General features: G+C 35.3%; 1 protein-coding gene across 8 annotated transcripts in view; it reads right to left on the reverse strand.

The window, feature by feature from the left end:
- The window catches only part of SCAPER (S-phase cyclin A associated protein in the ER), a 514,000-nt gene that overhangs the window by 263,349 nt on the left and 226,556 nt on the right, over window positions 1–24,095 (reverse strand). For all 8 annotated transcript variants that reach the window (XM_045795116.2, XM_045795115.2, XM_087856756.1 and 5 more), the window contains one exon: window positions 19,400–19,536. In XM_045795116.2, coding sequence (XP_045651072.2) covers window positions 19,400–19,536 — 137 coding nt within the window. The remainder of the gene's footprint in view (window positions 1–19,399; window positions 19,537–24,095) is intronic.

The following is a 24,095-nucleotide window of genomic DNA, read 5'->3' on the forward strand; positions in this document are numbered from 1 at the left end:
ACAATCTGAGGGTTTTAGAGGGGAGGGTAGTGGGGGGATGGGTTAGCCCAGTGATGGGTATCCCGGTGATGGCATGTGTTGCAATGAGCACTGGGTGTTATACACAAATAATGAATTATGGAACACTACATCAAAAACTAATGAAGTACTGTATAGTGACTAACATAAAAAAATATATATTTAAAAAAATGTTCACAGCAAAAATGCTTGCAGCAAAGATGGCTACAACAGAGATACTTGCTGTGAAAATTCATAGAACTATTCCTTATAAAGATGTATCATTTATTCAATTAATCCTCAATCACTGGAAAGTTACATTTTTGGTTTTTTGTTATAAAACACAGATGATAAACACCAGCATTAAATATTTGTAACATTGTTTAAAAATAAACAAATAAATAAATAAATACAAAGAAAGAAAGGAAAGAAAGAAAGAAGGAATGGAGGAAAGTGGAGTCTCTGCCCTTAAAGAGACAGGACAATAAACATCCTGTGGATATCCAGCATAGAAGCAGCACTTCAGAAAACACCTGCAGCACATGGAAGTGAGAGTAATTTACTCACCTTAGAGGTGTCAGTGTCCTGGAGAGGCAGGGATGGCAGAGATACGCCTCTAGGAACAAAGGAGTTTTCAGGCTCATTTTCCTTCCCTTCTCCTCAGCATAAAACACAAGGCAACTTACTGGAGCCAGCAGAGCCCTGACACTTGTGCTGTAACTTGCTTACACTAAGCCCCACTCCCTCTGCGCTTCTACAGATCTGCCCTTTCCACTCACACTTGCCTCAGTCCCCAGAGTTATGGATACCCTTCCTCAAAAGACCCGCACAAACCCCACCAACATACCAACTTCCAACCTGTGCATTTTGTGGGCTTCTGGTCCCAGCTTCAAGGGCCAGTCACCTCCCAGGAGGACACACCCATGTTGTTAAAATTGCACTCCCAGCTGGTGTGCTTTACAGAGCAACCCCAGCCAGCCCTGGTCTCCATAGAGGCTGTGCATCCCCTATAGAAGAGGACCAAAGTCACCTTTTTAAAAGTCTGCACCCTGGCTACTACTTTCTTCTTTTCTTTTCTTTCTTTCTTTTAAATTAGAATGGGTAACATTTACATCCAGTTTTGAATTTGATGGGGAAGAAGATGGTAAAAATCACTTGATCACAATTTGATTGTCACGAAATGTGCATCTCAACCTAATAACTCCAAAAAGAATTAATACTAAAAGGGGAGGCATCACTCACTTTGGTAGACTCCAGAACAGTTAACAATTGGAGAAGAAAAAAGAATGAAAAGCCATAGGTCTCTCTATACACCAAATAAATTATAATGATAAATATAAAACAGTGAAATCATGAATATATTTCCAGGTAAATATATTTCTAACATTTAAGCTTTCTAAAAATAATATCCAATAAACATTATAGCTGAAATTAACATACTTGACCAAACAGGAGTATTTTCCAATTCAAAAGCCATCATAAAAGAAAATGAAAAAGCAAATGACAAGAATGGACAAAACATTTTTAAATATAAAAAGAATCCCTTCCTTCCAATGTTAATATTTGATTATATTTGAGGTATCTAAAAATCAGTCACCGAATCAGATATCTGAATACAAATTCAGCAAAAATAAATCTACCATTTACTGAATATATACTATATTCTAAATACTGGTTATTGTGGTTTTTTCTCATAATCATACTTAATCCTCACAGCAGCCCTGGGATATAGGTGTTATTTATCCCCACTTTATTCATTTACTTTTTTTCAAGGAGAATTGTTTTTTAGAAATCCGTAATTTTGTTTAATTTTATTTATTTAATTTTTATTATTATGTTCAATTAGCCAACATATAGTACGTTAGTTTTTGATGTAGTTTCAGCGATTCATTAGTTGCATATAACACCCAGTGCTCATCACCACACGTGCCCTCCTTAATACCCATCACCTGTTACCCCATACTCTCACCCTCCCTCCCTTCTGTAACCCTCGGTGTGGTTCCTAGAGTCCAGTCTCTTGTGGCCACTATTTCAAGAGCAGGAGACATAGCTGACTTTCCTCATATAGAAAAACAGACAGAGAGTTAGACAAAATAAAGAGACAGAAGAATATGTTCCAAATGAAAGAAGAAGATAAAACCACAGCAAGAGACCTAAGAAAAATGGATATAAGTAATACACCTGATAGACAATTTAAAGTAATGATCATAAAGATACTCACTGGACTTGAGAAAAGAGTGGAGGACATCAGTGAGACTCTTAACACAGAGATGAAAAAGAGCCAATCAGAGGTGAACAACACAATGAAAGAACTTAAAAATACACTAGACAGAATAAATAGCAGGATAGAGGAAGCAGAGCAACAAATTAGTGACCTGGAAGACAGAAGAATGGCAAATAATCAAGCTGACAGGTGAGAGAAAAAAAAAAAATTATCCAAAATGAGAACAGACTTAGGGAACTCAATGACTCCATCAAGCATAATAATATCTGTATTATAGGGGTCTCAGAAGAAGAGAGAGAAAAGGGGATAGCAAATTTCTTTTTTTTAAGGATTTTATTTTTTTGACAGAGAGAGAGAGAGAGAGACAGTGAGAGAGGGAACACAAGCAGAGGGAGTGGGAGAGGGAGGAGCAGGCTTCCTGCTGAGCAGGGAGCCTGACATAGGGCTCGATCCCAGGTCTCTGGGATCACAACCTGAGCCGACGGCAGATGTTTAATGACTGAGCCACCCAGGGCCCTGGGGATAGCAAATTTATATGAAGAAATAATAGTTGAAAACTTCCCTAGATTTGGGAAGGAAACAGATATTCAGATCCAGGAGGCACAGAGATCTCCCAACAAAATCAACCCAAGGAGGCCCACACCCAAGACACATAGTAATTAAAATGGCAAAAAGTAGTGATAAAGAAAACATTTTAAAATAGCAAGAGAGGACAGTTACATACAAGGGAAATCCCATAAAGCTATCAGCAGATTTTTCAACAGAAACTTTGCAAGACACAAGTGGGTAACATAATATATTCAGAGTGCTGAAAGGGAGAAATCTGCAGCCAAGAATGCTTTATCCAGCAAGACTATCATTCAGAATAGAAGGAGAGATAGTTTCTTAGATTAAAAAAAAAAACTAAATGAATTCATGATCACTGAACCAGGCCAGAAGAAATGTTAAAGGGGAAATTTTAAGTGGAAAGGAAAGACTGTAGGTAAAAGTATGAAAAGTAGGAAACACAAAAGCAGTAAAAATTAGTATATCTGTAAATATCAGTCAAGGGATTCACAAAATGCAAATATGTAAAATATGACATCATATACCTAAAACATGGGTGGGGGAAGGAGAAAAAATGGGTTCAAGTTTAAGGGACCATTTGCTTAATAGAGACTGCTATATACAATATATGCCAAATACAAACAAAATGGTAACCACTAATCAAAAATTGTAATCAATATGCACAGAATTAAGAGAAATAAACCTAAATATATCAGTAAAAAAAGCCAGAAAACCATGAAAGACAGCAAGAGACGGATCAGAGAAAAACTACAAAAAAACCCCACTAAACAAGTAAAAAAATGGCAAGAAATATATATCTGTCCATAATTCATCTGAATGTAAATAGGCTAAATGCTCCAATCTAAAGACATAAGATGACAGAATAAATACAAAAACAAGACCCATGTATATGCTGCCTACTCATTTTATTTATTTATTTATTTATTTATTTATTTATTTATTTATTTATAAGATTTTATTTTTTTGACAGAGAGAGAGAGAGAGAGCACAAGCAAGGGGAGCAGCAGGCAGAGGGAGAGGCAGACATCCCCGCTGAGCAGGGAGCCCGACGCCAGACCTGATTCCAGGACTCTGGGATCATGACCTGAGCTGAAGGCAGACGCTTAACTGACGGAGCCATCCAGGAGCCCTGCCTACTCATTTTAACCTAAAGATACCTGGAGATTAAAAGTGAGGGGATGGAGAAACATTTATCATGCACATGGATGTCAAAAGAAAGCCAGGTTAGCAATACGTATACTGGACAAAACAGACTTTAAAACAAAGACTGTAACAAGAGACAAAAAGGGACAGTATAAAATAATGAAGATACAATTTTATGGGGTACCTGGATGACTCAGTCAGAAGAGCATGCCACTCTTGATCTCAGGGTTATGATTCCGAGCCCCACGTTAGGTGTAGATATTACTTAAATAAATAAGTTTAAAAGAAAAGAAGATACAATTTTAAATATATATTCACCCAATATGGGAGCACCCAAATACATAAGACTTAATAACAAATATGAAGAAAGTAATTGATAGTAATAATACAATAACAGTAAGGGACTTTAAAACCCCACTTACATCAATGGACAGATCATCTAAACAGAAAATCAACAAGGAAACAGTGGCTTTGAAAGACACACTGGACCAGATGGGTTTAACAAATATTCGGAACATTCCACTCTAAAACAGCAGAATACACATTCTTTTCAAGTGCACAAGGAACATTCTCCAGAACAGATTATGTATTAAGCCATAAAAGAAGTCTCAACAAATACAGAAAGATTTAGGTCATAACATTTATCTTTTCCAACCACAACCTTATCAAACTAGAAATCAACCACGAGAAAAAAATCTGTAAAGAGAACACAAAAATGGACACTAAATGTTATGCTACTAAACAATGAATGGGTCTTTAAAGAAATCAAAGAAGAAATTAAAAATTACATGAAAACAAATGAAACTGAAAACACAATGGTCAAAAATCTATCATGCATTCATGATAAAAGCCCTCGGCAAAGTAGGGATAGAGGGAACATACCTCAACATCATAAAGGCCATATAAAAAAAACCCACAGGTAATATCATCCTCAACAGGAAAAAATGGAGAGCTTCTCTTCTAAGGTCAGGAGCATGACCAGAATGTCCACTCTGACCACTGTTACTTAATGTAGTACTGCAAGTTCTAGCCTCAGCAATCATATGACAAAAAGAAAGAAATAAAAGGCATCCAAATCAGTAGGGAATATGTCAAACTTTCACTATGTGTAGATGACGTGATATTCTATATAGAAAATCCAAAAGACCATGAAAAAACTGCTAGAACTGATACACAAATTCAGTAAAGTTGCAGGATATAAACCAATGTACGGAAATCTGTTGCATTTCTATACACCAATAATGAAGCATCAGAAAAGAAATCAAGGAATCAATCACATTAACAATTGCACCAAAAACCGTAAGACACGTAGGAATAAACCTAACCAAAGAGGTAAAAGATCTGTACTCTGAAAACTACAGAACACTTATGAAAGAAATTAAACATGACACAAGGAAATGGAAAAACATTCCATGCCCATGACTGGAAGAACAAATATTAAAATGTCTATACTACCCAAAGTAATCTACACATTTAATTCAATCCCTATCAAAATACTACCAGCATTTTTCGAAGAGCTAAACAAACAATCTTAAAAGACCCCAAAAAGTCAAAGCGATCTTAAAAAGGAAAGGAAAGCTAGATTTATCACAATTCTGAACTTCAAGTAATATTACAAAGCTATAGTGATCAAGAGAATATGGTACTGGCACAAAAACAGACACATAGATCAATGGAACAGAATAGAAAATCAGAAATTAACTCACAACTATATGGTCAACTCATCACTGAAAAAGCAGGAAAGAATATCCAATGAAAAAGAGAGTCTCATGTACCATACTCTACTTATTACTGGCTACCTAAACTGTTAATCAAATTTTTGCTCTTTTGACTACCAACACAATGAACATTCACAGACTATTTTAATATTGTTTAAAATGGGTACTCCCAGTCTAAGACAATATCTGGGGCATAACAAAAAGCTTAATAAATATGAGCCACCTTTTGTTTGTAGATATTTCTTTTTATAATCACCATCATTACTGTATGTAGTCTTCCGTGACTACTCAGTCATAACTAAGTTTATGTCCCTAAAATTCACCTAAATACTTATCTGTAACTTTCTTCTGCTACTTTGGACACATTGTCTCATATAAAGGTTATTTATATGTAATTTACCTCTATTAATACCTTATAAACTTCCCAACGGTAGAAATTATGTTCTATTCACTTTTGTTTGCAGATAGTGCAAATATTTGAATAATGGGTTGAATGGATTCCTTAAGACACATATAAAGGATTCAAAATGAGTGTAAAAAACAGATTTGAAATTAGATTTAATATTAGGTTTCACCTTAAAGTTCTAAGTCAGAATCCTATAATAGTTGTTAGTCCTTATGTCCTTTCTCTGCCTCTACTCTGCTCAACTTAGGTCTCCATGGCCATGCAGGCTCACTGGTCAACTGTAAGCCAAGGCTTAACCCTATACAATTCTCAAACAAACATAGATTCAAGGTACACTCTGTGTATGTCTGTGTGTGTATCTATATCTGAATTTACACCTAAATATAAATATATACATGGACAGATAGCTATTCACTTTCTTTTCTCATATATTCATTTATATGTACACATACCTATATCTATAGATATATATAGACACACACTCCTCATTCTCTCATTTTCTCTCCTTGCATCATTTCAGAACATCTTCTTGAAAGTCAATTATTCTCAGAGATAAGGATTCTGTTAGCCTAGTGATTACCACTGGACATTGAAGGTGATATGCAAGCTGCCAACACTGCAGACACAGGTCTGGCTATATACAGTAAAAATCTATGAATCCAAAAGTTGCTCTATGTTGCAGCTCTTTCCCTTACTCCATTCTTACCTTCATTCAAACTCCAGATCAATGACAATCTGTTCCACAAATCTAGCTTCTTGCTTAATGTCATCATGTTTCTGTCCTAAAACTCAGTCTAGTGATTAGAGCTTTACTGCCTGTCTTGCTTTTCTTGGTCCTCTGCGCCAAATGATGGACCCTTTCCACTTAAGTTTCAGTAGCAAAGTTCTGACTCCTTGTATGGACTCCTCTTTCAGAAGAAAATCTGCCTGAATGTCAGAACTCTCACAGTTCTTCATCCATGTATAGGTCATACAGAACCCCACTAATTAGTTTTAGAACACATACCGACAATATAAACCACCTGCTAAATCTGGCTTTGCCATTAGACAGTGTCCCTCATCTCGCTGGCTAAAGGAAGACCAACTATCCGGTTTTACATCATCATGAATCAGGTTCCCACAGCCTTACCTTCACTAACTATACCATGAAACCTGGAACAGACCATCCTGCCTCAAGACTGAATTCTAATTTATGAAAGCAATACTCATAGTTCTTTTATCCATTTTAAAAAAGCCAAAGAAATCCTAGTGATATGAACACTAATTCCACATTCCAATCTCATTTAATTCTTTTTAACAAATGTTTGTTGAAAACACACTGGGTGCCAGCAACAGAGATAAAAATCCTCATGAAGTTCATATTCTAATGGGAGAAAAACAATGTGTAAAGAATAATTAAATAAATAGGACTTTAAATGATGGTAAGTGCTACAGCAAAAAGAACTGGGGAAATGCTGACAATGTTGCTTGACAATTTTGTTTTTAGACACTACGGACTAACTAGTATCATACTGGACTTTCTGTTATGAACAGCAATGAAAATTCCTAAAGCATATGGAATAACTGATTTTCATGTATAGACAACTAGTATTCTAGGACAGTAATCCCTGAGCAAAAGGAAACAAATTAACTAGGTCCCATGACTACTTCATTTTTTGCCTGAAGGCACTTTCCAAACAGCTATATATGAGGGGAAAGAGGTAAACAAAACAGAGGATGTAAGTGTGAGACAAGGAAACAGTTGGAATTTATGCACAGAGAAAGTGAGAAGGGATGTGTGCAACAAAGGTCCAGAAATCTCCAAAGGTCCTCTTTAAGTCTTTGGCCATATTAATCTATGAATGAGCATGGCAAGACTTCCCACAGCAGAGGAAAGACCAACTACCGAAGAACTGTAAGCTGAACAATTACCAGAGCTTGCATAAAGCTGAGAGATGTTTGAGTTTCAAATGCTATATTACAAAAATATATTGAACTCTCCAGTCATTCAGTGGAGACTTTACAAAGGCCAAACATTTAGGAGTAGTGCCAATCTAGCTCTAGAATTAAAGGTTACTCAAAACTTAAAATCAAGGCATGTAACCTGTATGACGGAATAAAATTCCATATTCTATTAAGAAAAACAACAAAATCCAGACATACAATAACATAGAGTTCATACTGTCCAAGGAAAGAATAAAAATAAAAATAAAAATAGTAGCAACAAAATTACTAGGCATAAGTAACAGGAAAAATACTTGAATCTGGGAGAAAAATCAGTCAATAAACCATCTCAGATGGAGAAATTACAAGTATGATGGACTCCAAATAAATTCATAAGTATATTAAAGGAAGTAAAGGAAACCATAAACATAAAAAAGAACAAATCAGACTTAGAAATAGATAAACTGAAACCATAATAAAGAACCAAAAGGGACACAGAGAGATGTAAAATAAAACATATGAAATGAAAAATTCAGTGGACAATTTTATTTTTTTATAACTTTTTTTACATTAGTCAGCATACAGTACATCCCCAGTTTTTGATGCAATGTTCCATGATTCATTATTTGCATATAACACCCAGTGCACCATGCAATATGTGCCCTCCTTACTACCCATCACCTGCCTATCCCAATCCCCCACCCCCCTCCCCTCTGAAGCCCTCAGTTTGTTTCCCAGAGTAGTGGACAATTTTAATAGCAGATGACAAACAGCAGAAGAAAACATCATAGAAGGCAACAGAACTATCCAAATTGATCCAAAGGGGGGAAAAATGTCTTGTGGAAGAACATCGAACACTCTATTTTAAGTGCAACTGAAATTCCAGAAAAGAAAAATAGTCTGGCACAGAAAAATTTTTTTTAAGAAACAGTGTCCAAAATTTTTCCAAAATTGAGGGAAAATATAAACTCACAGATTCAAGAAACTTAATGAACAGCAAGGAGGAAAAACAAAGAAAACCACACCAAGGCATACTATAATGAAATTGCTTTAAACCATCATATGAAAAATATACTAAGCAGCCAAATGAAAACAAGAAATATTGTATATAGTAAAAAAGGATTAGAATGTGTACTGCCTTTGTTTTTTAGATTTTATTTAAATTCAACTTATTTAACACATAGTGAATTATTAGTTTCAGGCGTTAGGTGCTGCCTTTTAATCAGGGACAACCCAAGCATAAGAAAATAGAACAAAACTGCCAAGTGCTGAAAGAAAAAAGCCACTATTATGTAATTCAACATCAATCAGAAATGAAAGTCAAATAAACATTTTCAGGCAAACAAATGGTAAGAAAATCTACTGCCACTAGACCTGCAAATAAAAACTCTTAAAGGAAGTAATTCATGTGAAGAAAAAACGTAAGAGAGAGAACCTGAGAACTAGACAAAAAAATGAAAAGCACAGGGAATCGTATTGTAAATTATGTAAAAGACAACTGAATAATTAGAAGAAAAATTGAAATTCTAGTGGGATGTGCACTATACATATAGAAGTAAAATAAACGGCAATAATTACACAAAAGACAAGAGAAAATAGATACTACTGTAAGATTCTAAACTTATAACTGAAGTGGTTTAATATATAGTTATGTGATAGTTTAAGGTTACATATTTTAAAAGAAGCAAACACTAAAAATAAAGTAGTACAAATACTAAATCAATAAAGGATAGAAAATGGAATACTAAAAAAATAATCCACAAGGAGGCAGAAAAGAAGAAAAAAAGGCACAAACAACAGACAAAAAGTTGACGGTGAAACAGTACATTTAAAACAACCACAGCAATAATTTCATTAAATGTAAACTGATGAAAAACTGCAAATAACAGACTGTCAGAAAAGACAGAAAAGAAGACTCACATATGAAAATATATAAAGAGAGGAAGTCACAAGAATAAAACCAGAAAAATGGGAAAAGATTTATCACGAAAATAGAGTGGAAATGATGATACTAATATTAGTTAATTAGACTTCACCATAAGAAATATTACCAAAAACAAGAATACTTTATAATGGTAATGGGGTCAATTTTTCAAGAAGATAAAATATTACTAAATTTGTATGTATTTATCAACAAAGGTTCAAAGTTTGAAGCAAAACTGGAAAATACTGAAGTGTGAGATTTAAGTGCAAAATAATTCGAAATGTAAATATTCTTCTTTATGTAACTGACACAATATGAGATAGACAATATTAGAGATACAATGTGGAAGACTTTAACAGCACTATCACGGAACTAGATCTAACCGACATTACAGAAACTACACCTGCCACAAGCAATATATACATGCTCTTCAAGTAAACACGCAACACCGAGCAAGACAAACCAGATGATGGGCATAAAACAAGTCTCAATAAATTTAAAGGAATTGAAATTCTGCACAGTATCTTCTCTCACCACAGGAAATTAAATATCAAGACAAAAGTCCCCAATTATTTGGAAATTTAGCACTTATACTTCTAAGTAAACAATGGGTCAATGAATTTGAAGTGAAATTGGAAAATAGTTTGAACTGAAGGAAAAATAAAACACAACATATAAAACATGTGGGACATAGCTTAAAGGGAAATTTATAGCTATAATTGCATATATTAGAAAATGAGTCAGGTTTCAAATCAGTAATTTTAAGTTTTTACCTTAGGAATATAGGGTGGAAAACAAAATAAATACCAAGTAAACATGAAAAAATAATTAAAAACATAAATAAGTGAAATAGAAAAAATTAAGAAAAGTCAATGACAGCAAAAGATCATTCTTGAAAGACTGATAAAGCTGATAAATTCCTGGCCACAATAATTGAAGAATAATTATAATTCTCAGGAATGAAAAAGGGGGTGTTACTATAGATCGTTACAGGTTTAAAAAGATAGACAAAAATTTTTTAAAGACTTCATTTTTTATAGAAATTTAAGGTTCACAGAAAAATTCAGAAAAAGGTACAGAGATTCCCCTATATACCTGATGACCCACACTTGCTTAGTCTCGCCAACGTCAACATCTCCCAAGAGTGGCACATTTGTTACAATTGATGAACCTACACTGACACATTTTTACCACCCCAAATCCATAGTTTACATTACGGTTCACTCTATAGTCCTCTATATTCTACGGGTGTGGACAAATATATAATGACATATATCCACCAATATAATATCATATACAGTCCTTTCAATAACCTAAAAATCTTTTGATCTTATTTTTAATATTTTTTAATATATTTTTTATTATATTATGTTAGTCACCATACAGTACATCCCTGGTTTTTGATGTAAGGTTCCAGGATTCATTACCTGCGTATAACACCCAGTGCACCATGCAATACGTGCCCTCCTTAATACCCATCACCGGTCAATCCCATTCCCCCAAACCTTCCCCTCTGAAGCACTCAGTTTGTTTCTCAGAGTCCATAGTCTGTCATGATTCATTCCCCCTTCTGTTCACCCCCCCTTTCTTCTTCCCTTCCTTCTCCTACCAATCTTCCTACTTCTTACATTCCATAGATGAGTGAAACCATATGATAATTGTCTTTCTCTGCTTGACGCATTTCGCTTAGCATTATCTCCTCCAGTCTGGTCCACGTTCCTGCAAATGTTGAGAAATCATTCTTTTTGATGGCTGAGTAATATTTCATTGTATATATGGACCACATCTTCTTAATCCAGTCATCTGTTGAAGGGCATCTCAGCTCCTTCCACGATTTAGCTATTGTGGACAATGCTGCTATGAACATTGGGGTGCATTTGGCCCTTCTCTTCACTACATCTGTATCTTTGGGGTAAATACCCAGTAGTGCAATTGCTGGGTCATAGGGTAGCTCAATTTTTAACTTTTTAAGGGACCTCCACACTGTTTTCCAAAGTGGCTGTACCAACTTGCATTCCCACCAACAATGTAAGAGGGATCCCCTTTCACCACATCCTCTCCAACATTTGTTGTTTCCTGCCTTGTCAATTTTTGTCATTCTAACTGAAGTAAGGTGGTATCTTAGTGTGGTTTTGATTTGAATTTCCCTGATGGCTAATGATTTTGAACATTTTCTCATGTGTCTGTTTGCCATTTGTATGTCTTCATTGGAAAAGTGTCTGTTCATATCATCTTCCCATTTTATGATTTGTTTATTTGTTTCTCGTGTCTTGAGTTTGAGAAGTTCTTTATAGATCTTGGATACCAGTCTTTGACCGGTAGTGTCATTTGCAAATATCTTCTTCCATTCCGTGGGCTGCCTCTTAGTTTTTTTTACTGTTTCCTTGGCTGTGCAGAACCTTTTTATCTTGATGAAGTCACACAAGTTCATTTTATTGTTTGTTTCCCTTGCCTTTGGAGATGTGTCATGAAAACAGTTGCCATGGTCAATGTCAAAGAGGTTGCTGCCTATGTTCTCCTCTATGATTTTCATGGATTCCTGTCTCACATCGAGGTCTTTCAACCATTTGGAGTTTATCCTTGTGGATGGTGTGAGAGAGTGGTCAAGTTTCATTCTTTTGCATGTAGCTGTCCAATTTTCCTGGCACCATGTATTGAAGAGACTGTCTTTTTTCCACCGGATGTTTTTTCCTCCTTTGCCAAAAATTAGTTGCCCAAGGAGTCGAGGGTCCATTTCTGGGTTCTCTATTCTGTACCATTGGTATATGTGTCTGGTTTTTGTGCCAGTACCATGCCGTCTTTGTGATCACAGCTTCGTAGTATTGCTTGAAATCCGGCAATGTGATGCCCTCAGCTTTGTTTTCCTTTTCATCAATTCCTTGGTGATTCGGGGCCTTTTCTGGTTCCACACATTTAAGGGCTGTTTGTACCAGTTTTTTGAAACATGTCATTGGTATTTTGATCGGGATGGCATTGAAAGTGTAGATTGCTCTGGGTAGCATGGACATTTTAACTATGTTAAACATTCCGATCCATGAGCATGGAATATTTTTTCCATCTTTTTGTGTCTTCTTCAATGTCTTTCAAGAGTGATTTATAGTTTCTAGAATATAGGTCCCTTACGTCTCTGGTTAATTCCGAGATAATGTATGATTTTTGGTGCTATTGTAAATGGAATGGATTCCCTAATTTTTCTTTCTTCAGTCTCATTGTTCGTGTATAGGAATGCAACTGATTTCTGAGCATTGATTTTGTATCCCGCCACATTACTGAATTGCTCTATAAGTTCTAGTAATTTGGGGGTGGATTCTTTTGGGTTTTCCATATAGAGTATCATGTCATCTGCGAAGAGAGACACTTTGATTTCTTCTCTGCCGATTTGGATACCTTTTATCCCGTTTTGCTGTCTGATTGCTGCTGCAAGGACTTCTAGTACTATGTTGAATAATAATGGTGAAAGTAGGCATCCTTGTCATGTTCCTGTTCTTAAGCGAAAGGCTTCCAGCTTTTCCCCATTGAGAATGATATTTGCTGTAGGCTTTTCATAGATGGTTTTTATGAAATTGAGGAATGTACCCTCTATCCCTACACTCTGAAGGGTTTTACTCAGGAAAGGATGCTGTATTTTGTCAAATGCTTTTTCTGCATGAATTGAGAGGGTCATATGGTTCTTGACTCTTATCTGTTGATATGATGTATCACATGGATCAATTTGAGAATGCTGAACCACCCTTGCATCCCAGGGATGAATCCCACTTGGTCGTGATGGATAATTCTTTTAAGGTACTGTTGGATCCTATTAGCTAGGATCTTGTTGAGAATTTTGGCATCCATATTCATCAGGGACATCAGTCTGTAATTTCCTTTTTGATGGGGTCTTTGCCTCGTTTGAGGATTAAGGTAATACTGGCCTCATAGAATGAGTTTGGTAGTTTTCCTTCTGTGTCCATTTTTTGAAACAGCTTCAGGAGAATAGGTATTATTTCTTCTTTGAATGTTTGCTAGAATTCCCCAGGGAATCCATCAGGCCCTGGACTCATTTTTTGGGAGGTTTTTATTCACTGCTTCAATCTCTTCATAATTAATCGGACTGTTTAAAAAATCAATTTCTTCCTGTTTCAGTCTTGGTAGTTTATAGGTTTCCAGGAAGGCATCCACTTCTTCCAGGTTATTTAATTTATTGGCATAAAGCTGTTGATAAAAGTTTCTACTGATCCTTCCTATTTCATTGGTGTTGGTTGTGACCTCTACCCTTTCATTCATAATTTTATTAATTTCAGTCCTTTCTCTATTCTCTTGAATAAGTATTGCCAGGGGCTTATCAATCTTATTTATTCTTTCAAGAACCAGCTTCTAGTTCTGTTGATCTGTTCTACTGTGCTCCTGGTTTCTAATTCATTGACCCCTGCTCTAATCTTGATCAACTGCTTTCTCACGCATGGGTTAGGCCTCTTCTTCTGTTCCAGCTCCAGCTTCTTGAGGTGAGAATATAAAAACTGCATTTTAGATTTTTCTATTCTTTTGAATGAGGCTTGGATGGCTATGTATTTTCCCCTTACGACTGCCTTTGCAGTGTCCCATAGGTTTTGAACCGTTGATTTCATTCTCGTTGGCCTCCATAAATTATTTAAATTGATTTTAATTTCCTGATTTACCCAATCATTCTTGGGCAGGATGGTTCTCGGTTTCCAAGTGTTTTGAGTTTCTTCCAAATTTTTCCTTGTGATTGAGTTCCAATTTCAAAGCAATATGGTTTGAGAATATGCAGGGAATAATTTCAGTCTTTTGGTATCAGTTGAGACCTGTTTTGTGAGCAACTATATGGTCTACTTGGAGAATGTTACATGTGTATTAGAAAGGAATGAGTATTCTTTGGTTCTGGGGTGTACTGTTCTATATATATCTATGAGGTCCATCTGGTCTAGTATGTCATTCAAAGCTCTTGTTTCTTTGTTGATTTTCTGCTTAGGTGATCTGTCTATTGCTGATAGTGGAGTGTTGAGGTCCCCTACTATTAACGTATTTTTATCTATATGTCTCTTTATTCTGTTAAGAGTAGGCTTGTGTATCTTGCTGCTCTCCTGTTGGGGCGTAAATATTTATAATTGTCATATCCACTTATTGGATACATCCTTTAAGAATAATGTAGTGTCCTTCTGTATCTCTAACTACAGTCTTTAGTTTAAAATCTAATCTGTCTGAGAATTGCTACCCCAGCTTTCTTTTGAGGTCCATTGGCATGAAAAATGGTTTTCCATGCCTTCACGTTCAGGCTGGCTGTATCTTTAGGTTCAAGATGGGTCTCTTGTAGACAGCAAATGGATGGGTCATGTCTTTTTATCCAATCTGCAACCCTGTGGCATTTATGGGAGCATGCAGGCCATTTACATTGAGAGTGATTTTTGAGAGATATGATTTGAATGATGCCATGCTGCCTGTAAAGTCTTTGTTTCTATAGATTGTAAATTTCTGTTCTGTATCACTCTTGGGGCCATTTTACTTTTATAGAACCCCCCTTAATATCTCCTGTAGGGCTGGTTTCATGGTTACGAATTTGGTCAGTGTTGGCGATCCTGGAAGGTCCTTATCTCTCCATCAATTCTGAATGACAGCCTTGCTGGATAAAGGATCCTTGGCTGCATGTTTTTCTCGGATAGAGCTTTAAAAATACCCTGCCAGCCCTTCCTCTCACTCCAGGTCTGTGTAAGGAGGTCTGACGTAATTCTGATATTTTTGCCTCTGTTTATGAGAAATTTCTTCACCCTGGCTGCTTTCAATACTGTATTCTTGGATCTAATACTTGTGAATTGCACTATGATGTGACATGACGTGGCGTAGGTTTGTCGTGGTTGACCTTGGGAGGGGTCCTCTCTGCCTCTTGGACACAAATGCTTGTTTCCTTTGCTAGATTAGGGAAGTTTTCAGCTACAATTTGTTCATGTATCTCTTCTAGACCTCTCTCTTTCTCCACCCCCTCAGGGATGTCAATGAGTTTGACATTGGAAAGTTTCACTGAGTCAGTAATCTCCCATAACCTACATTCTTGAGATTGGATTTTTTTAAGCCAAGTTTCTGTTTTAACTTTCTCTTCAGAAGTCTCAAAAAAGAAAACAAAGTTGGAGGACTTGTACTTTATTTCAAGACTTACTATAAAGCCATGGTAATCAAGACAGTTTGAAGACAGATGAATGTATCAAAGTTAATGAACTGACCACAGAGTCCAGAAATGGATCTACACTTCAGAGACTGAATTCTATTTTTTATCAATTTTTTTCTATTTTTTAAAATAAAAGAATAGAACAGTCCAGAAACAGAATCACAAACAAAGGGAAGGTTCCTTTCTTTTTTTACCCAAAGTGCTAACAGTATAATGGAAAAAGAAACCTTTTCAGCTAATAATGTTGGAACAACTGGTTACCTACATGGAAAAATAAACTTGCACCAATGCTTCATATGATACCCATTAATTTATTTGAGGTGAATCATGAGCCTAAATGCAAAACTAAAACTTACAAAGCTTCTAGAAAAAAAATACAGAAGGATTTTTAACCTTTGTTCAGAGACCTCTTGGAACCCAAAAACCCAAAATAAACATCATCACAAGTAAAAACCTTTGCTTATCAAAGGCTATCTTCAAGAAAATGTAATAGGCAATTTCCAGACTGCAAGAACGAATTTGCAATACACCTATCTGACAATGAACTTTGTAGTGAGAATATATAAACAACTCAAAAGTAAGGTGACAACTCAACTTTTAAAATAGGCAAAAACCTTCAACAGGCACTTCATAAAGAAAGATACTGAATGGTTAAAGTGCACATGAAAAGATGCTCAGTATATATTATGTCACTAGGAAAATGCAAATTAGAACCACATTGAGATACTATGACACTCCTGCTGAAATAGGCTACAAGTTTAAAAACTAACAATATCAAGTGTGTACTGGCGAGACTGTGGAGCAACTGGAACTCCCACATACTGCTGATAGGAGTGTAAGAGTACAACCACTACAGAAAATAGTGTTGTATTTCACTTAGAGGTATTTACCCAGGAGAAATGAAAACACATATGCACTCAAGGACTTGAGGGGAGCTTAATTTATAAATGCCAAAAACTGGAAACCCAAAAGTCTATCAACAGATGAATAAATAAAAATTGTAGGATATGCACACAATGCATATGTACAATAAAAAGACTCAAACTACCTACATGCAACAACACTGATATATCTCAAAAACAGTACACTTAGTTAAAGAAACCAGCCACAAGGGAGTTTGATTTCATTTGAATGCTTTTCTTGAACAGGAAAACGTAATCTATAATGACAGAAAGCAGGTCAGTGATTACCAAGGGCCAGAGTGGTAAGCAACTGACTTGGAAAGAGGCACAAAGACAATTCTGAAGGAGTATGGATGAGTATCTAGATTTGTCAAAAGTCAATAAGCCATACTGGATACCTCTACATTTTACTTAAATAAATCATACTGCAATGAAGAATAAGTCTACAGATAAAGGTAGGTGTGTATAAAAAGGTTATACACACACACACACACATGTATATATAGATTGATATATATCTATATATACGTGTGTGTATATAATCTATATATATGTGTGTGTATATATATAACCTTTTTATACATACCTACCTATATCTGTAGACTTATTCTGCCATTATCATACTGCAAATTCATTGCAGTATGATATGTATATATATATACATATATATACACATATATATACATATATATATATACACACATCAATCTATATATACGCGTGTGTGTGTGTCAAAATATTAGCAACAGAATTATAGGTATTTTTTCCTATAATTTTAAGATTTTAATAGGTTACCACTACTTATGTTTAAAAAAACAAATAAAACAAAAGTCAAGCTCTTGAGGACAGCCTCAGCAAAAGGGGAACATTTGAGCAAAGACCAGAACGAGATAAGGAGACAGGTGTATGGATATATGTGGGAAGAGGAAACCTGAGGTTTTGAGAAGAGAAGTGACATGATCTAACTTACATTTTAATACTCTGGCTAGAGTATTTGGAACAGACTGCAAGGAGGCAAGGGCAGAGACAAGGATACTAGTCACAGAGCTACTGCAGTAGTTCAGGCGAGAGATGACAAAGGATTGGTTCAGGGGAAACAATGAAGTTAGAGAGACATAGTCAAATTCTGAATATATTTTAAATGAAGGCTAACATTATTTGCTGCTGGGCTGCATGTGAGGTGTGGGAAAAAGAGAAAGGTCAAGGATGACCTCAAGGGTTTTTGGCATACAAAGCTAGAATAGAGTATTCATTTACTGAGACAGAGAAGACTATGGGACAAAGGGGTTTTGGAGAGTGGGGTGAGGGAGAGAACAACAGGAGCTTGTGTTTGAGTAAAATTGAAGATATTAAATTGGTGATCATCACTAAGTAGAGGATATTTAGAGACACAGGACTGGGGAAGCTTAGCAAGGGAATACGTATAGAGGGAAAAAAGAACTCACAAAAATGGGCTGTACAGCATTTCAGTGTGAGGAAGTCAGCAAGTTGTTAGCATAAACTAGAAATGAAGGTCAGTAATACCTTCAGGTATACTGTAAAACTATTTTTAGAAACTTAGAGGAATCTAAGAAAATACAATCAAAAAAGCCTTTTTTATTCTTTGTTTTCACTGATTCTGGAAGATGAAACGGACACCTTTAGTTCCATTCTGAAATTGGAAACTAGAGAGTGATAACCACTATTCACCTTCTAGAACCATATTTCTATAATCCCATGGGTCAACTTCTCCAACTTTCACAACATTTGGTAATAAAGGTAAAACAACATATTTAGATTATCTTCCCTCAAACAGCAAAAATTATCTTCTACAGAGGAACTACACTTGTGTCATGAATAAGCCTCATCAGTCATCAGGTGATGCTCAAGGCATGTGAGGTAATGATGTACTACACAGCTGTCTGATCCTCAGATGTTACTTTGGAGGCTGATGATAAACTACAGGTCTGACAACTCACTTTCCATTTCAAGATATTTCTTGAACTTTTTCTTGTTGTGACAGGCAACCAAATTGATTAAACCTAGTCATGGGATTTGACACTACAGCCAGCAGACTTCTATTTGTTGATTGCTATTGATTTTCTTTGATACCTCATTTAAAAATCAATAGTTGGAAAGAAAAATAGGCTTAGTTTACACATACTTAAACATACTACTGTATGCTGGAGGAGGCACAAGTTTGGCAAGGCTTTGGCATCCAATTATAAGAAGAGCTCTTAACAGGTGAAAGCAAGGGCTTTAGATCGATATGCAGTTTTCTTTCTCAATCAAAGAAAGTGGCTATAAATTAGGCTCATCAGTATTATTTTCAAGGCTATCTTAAAGCAAACAAGTTTAAACTTTTGTGCAAGGCAGAGGGTCTTCCTTAGATTTACATTAAAAAGGATATATCACTAACAGTTTTTGTTTTGTCTTGTTTTTAAGGATATTTATGGTACCTGGAGTTCATCCGGGCTTTTATCTTTTTGGCTTTTTTTTTATTTTTCTGCCGCTCTTCTCCATCTTTCAAAGGCTCTGGTAGAGCTGCACTTTCAACCACAATGTCAATAATATACTTCTTTAAAGAAAGATGCTCCTGTAAGATAAATAAATAACGATGATGATGATGCTGGTTAAAAAATAACATAGCACTGCTACAGACTATAGTGAGTATAAAAGAGTATATAGATGAAGTAAAAGGAACCTTTATGAAATTCTGGTTTTCACAATTGCTTTGGAAAACACCGAAGAAATTGTTTTATTTAAGATTTCATTGACTTAAGGAAGGCACGTGATGTGATGAGCACTGGGTGTTATATGAAACTGACATATTACTGATCACTACATCTGAAACTAATGATGTACTATAAGTTGGCTAACTGAATTTAACTTTAAAAAAGGATTTCATTGACTTCTCAAACCTTTGCTGCATATCAATTATGATACATGCTAAGGATACAAGGACATATTCCTGTGCCTCACAACCACACAGTGTAGAAAGAGAGGTTTAAAAAAAAATATATATATATATATACATACATATATATGCATACGCACACACACACACACACACACACAAATCTACAATATCAACCAATAAGTGCCAATTAAAAAGTTAGAGTGCTATAGGAGTTCAAAAGGGAAACAAAAGCACTGTTCAGTGGGGGTGAGGAGGAAAGGCTTCAAGAAGGAAGTACCATGTCTGCTATCTCTTGAAGGATGGACTGAACTTGAACATAGGGATATTGGATATTTGTGTGTTTGTTTGGCCTGGGAGTTAGGAAAGGTGGCAGAAAGGAGACGTAAAAAGGGCATCTCAAAAAACACAAGAAGAGATGAAAACAGAATGTGGTTATTGGCCACAGAGATCTGGTTTGGCTGGAGCATGCAGAGTCTGGCCCTACGTCCCTCCTTATCAATGTTAGATTTTACAGCCCTCACTATAATCACTTCCTTGCACGTGCACAGCATGTACATTCCCTTCCCCTCTCTTCTTTATTCATGCTTGCATGGCAAAATCTAAACTCTAAACCAACTCTCACCCTACTCTGTACACATACCTCGGCAGATCCAAGTGGCTATAATTATGAACTGTGTTGACTACTCTCACATTAAATTTATGACATTACAACTCAAATGGCCTCTAGTATTGCCAGGCAATCAAGGAAACTTAAACTATTTTCTCCACATACTCTTTCTAGAAATTATTTAGGATTTTCCCCTCAAATTTCTAACACCCTATAGATCACTTCCTCTTTCCTGACACTTTTTTTCACTAGGTTTCCAGACATTACACTATCCTCCTAACCCACCAGCCGCACCTTCTAAGTCTTCTTTACTGGATCCTTTTGCTCTGCTTAACCATTAAATGGAGTACCCCAGAGCTATTCTTCTCTATCCAAACTCACTCATTAAGTGCAGTGACTTGAAATATTATTTATACAAAGGCAATTCTCAAATTTTTATTTCTAGCCTTGACCTCTCCTCTGAACTCCACTCCTACATCAAACAGTCAAAAGATCTCCACTTAGATGGAGTATTTCCATCATAATCATTTCCAAGTAACAGTCCATAACAAAACACTTATGCTCCCCATATACATACTCTTCCCACAGTGTTTCCCATTTCAGTAAACGGTACTATCATTCACACAACTTCTCATAAATACATCAGCAAATCCTAAGAGCTCTACTTCCAAATATATCCCAAAATTCATCCCAAATCGAATCACTTCTCCCGACCACCACCATCAACTCTTATCTGTACAACTGCAATAGCTTCTTATTAATTAGACTCTCAAGTCTTCTCGTTATAAAAGCAGTGATATTTTTAAAATATCACAACACGTCATTCTTATTAAAATCTTGCCTTCTCAGCACATTTAAGTAAAATCCAAAGTCCTTACAATGGCCTACCAAGCTCTATATCACTGACCTCTCTGACCTCATCTTATAGTACTCTCTCCTTTTTTCACTGTACTACATCCACAGTCGCGTGGATGTTGTTCCTCATACTCTTCAGGATTGTTACTGCCTCACGAATCTATATATGTTGTTCCCTTAGCCAAGAATATTCTTCTTTTAGATATTTGCATGGCCTCAGCTAAAATGAATACCCAAACCTAACTAACACCCTTTACTATCTGCCATCTCTTTATTCTGTTTATTTTTCTTCATAGGACTTGCCTAACATCAAATATTCATTTGCAATCTCCTGCACTAGAATATAAGTTTCATAAAGGCAATAACTTTGTTTTGCTCACTGATGTTTCTGTATCTGGTACTATGCCTGGCATATGGTAGGCAATCAATAAGTATGTATTAAATAAATGAATAAATGAGAAAAAAACAATATAGTAGGAATAATAACAGTATTTATGGTCAAATGAGTGAAGATGCTCAAAAGGTGCAGACTGAGTAAAATAAATAAATCTTGGGAGTGTAATGTACAGCATGGTGACTAGAGTTAACAATACTGTATTATATGTTTGAAAGTTTCTAAGAGATTAGATCATAAAAATTCTCATCACGAGAAAGAAACTGTAACTATATGTGGTAATGGATGTTAACTAAATTAGCTGTGATAATTATTTCACTACATATATATGTATATATACATAATACATATATATACACATACACATTTCAAACATTATGTTGTACACCTAAAACTAATACAATGCTATATGTCAATTATATCTCAATTTAAAAAACACACAAAGGTATTTATGAAGGCTTATTACTAAACTTAGTACTTTACATATAATCACTCATTTAGTCCTTTAAACTATACTTAGAACATACTTAGAATCATGGAACACTACATCAAAAACTAATGATGTACTATATGGTGACTAATATAACATAATAAAAAAATTTTTAAAAAGAACATACTTAGAAGATATGTATTTTTATTGTTCCCATTTAAACTATGAGAACAAACACAAAAAGTCGAATTACTTGCCGAAAGTTAGAATGTAAAAATCATGACTGAACAACATTTGCAGAGAGTAAAGTGATAAAGCCTAAATTTAAATCAGACAGTATGATTAGGGTGTCTATACTCTTGGCTTCTACCTTAGCAATATGACGGGAAAGTAGGTTTGGGCCAAAGAATTGTACTCATTATGAAAGTTTCCAAATCGTAAAGTACCAAAAAAATAAAAATAAACCAAAAACTCAATAGCCAAAGGAAGAAAATACTCTCTCAAAAGCTAAGCAATTATCTTCTTTGATAAGCTAGGCCCATTATATGGAAAGACACCTTTATTTCAAATCCAACTAGAAAAAAAAACCCAGGACTCACATCAAAAGAAAGCAATAATACAAATAAAGATAATCCTCTTACCATATTTCCTAAGGATACATTGTACGATGCAAGTCATATATGAAATCACCACCCATGTTACCATTTTTTGAATATTTAATATGTGATGAGCAAAGGGCTAAATTGTGTACATTATTTCCTATAATCTTAACCCCACAGAATAGGTGGCAATATGTTTAAATTTTTAAGATGCTAACAATGGCTCATAGAGGTTTGGTATTATGTCCACAGTCACGAAGCTTAAGGTCAAAACCACAATTGCCTGACTTCACAAGACCAAGCTTTTCTGGTACTCTATATTCCCTCCACCTAACATGGCTCATGTAGACTAAGTCTCTCACATGTAAATTTCTACTTCTGCACAAAGGAAAAGTAGTATTCTAAACGACATCTTCAATTTTATGAACGCTCCAATTATACTATTTTCAGCTATACATAAATGTCATTTAGGTATCTAATGGAATCCACTTAGGATCCTTATACATAAATGCAGACTTTATATAAAACAAATTTGGGACTCTATCCAGAACTATCAAAATCGTTATTTTTTTAAAGAACAATTCATTTACATACACAACACACATGCATTATGTACTCACATTGATAATAACATTTTAAAAAATCTCAAAACTATAAACGAATGAGAATATAAATTTATATTTTGTTTGACTACTTTAATAGTAAGTTCTTTCTTAATACAAAATCAGTAAGGGTTAATTGTAGAAAATATAAATAAAATTAAGAAATAAAAATTTCAAAAGACAAAATAAAAATCTGTAATACTAACACCTAAAATTAATAATTTGAGTACATCCTTCCAGACATTTTTTTGTACATATATTTTTGTAAAAGTGGGATACACCATTTATGATATTTTATAAACTGCTTTTACATTTAACATTGCAAATACAGGGGTGCCTCAGTGGCTTCGTTGATTAAACATCTGCCTTCAGCTTGGGTCATGATCCCAGAGTCCTGGAATCCAGCCCTGCATCAGGTTCCCTGCTCAGCACGGAGCCTGCTTCTCCCTCTGCCCCTCCCGCTACCCCACCCCCGGCTTGTGATCACTCTCTCTCTCTCTCTCTAATAAATAAATAAAATCGTAAAAAAAAAACCTGCAAATATATTCATACCATTAAATAATATTCTACAACATAATCCAGTGGCTTAAGGTATTCCATTTCATGAATATGCCTAATTTTACTAAATGCTTTATTTTTAGATATTTGGATAATTTTTACTTTCAATATTATAAATATCAGTGCAACAAATATTCCTATAGTTAAAATTTTAAACACATAATCTACTTTTCCCTTATGATCAAATTAT

The sequence above is a fragment of the Ursus americanus genome, chromosome 28, assembly GCF_024610735.1.
Source record: "Ursus americanus isolate L20-20 chromosome 28, mUrsAme1.1.p, whole genome shotgun sequence".
In the NCBI taxonomy this organism is placed as follows: Eukaryota; Metazoa; Chordata; class Mammalia; order Carnivora; family Ursidae; genus Ursus; species Ursus americanus.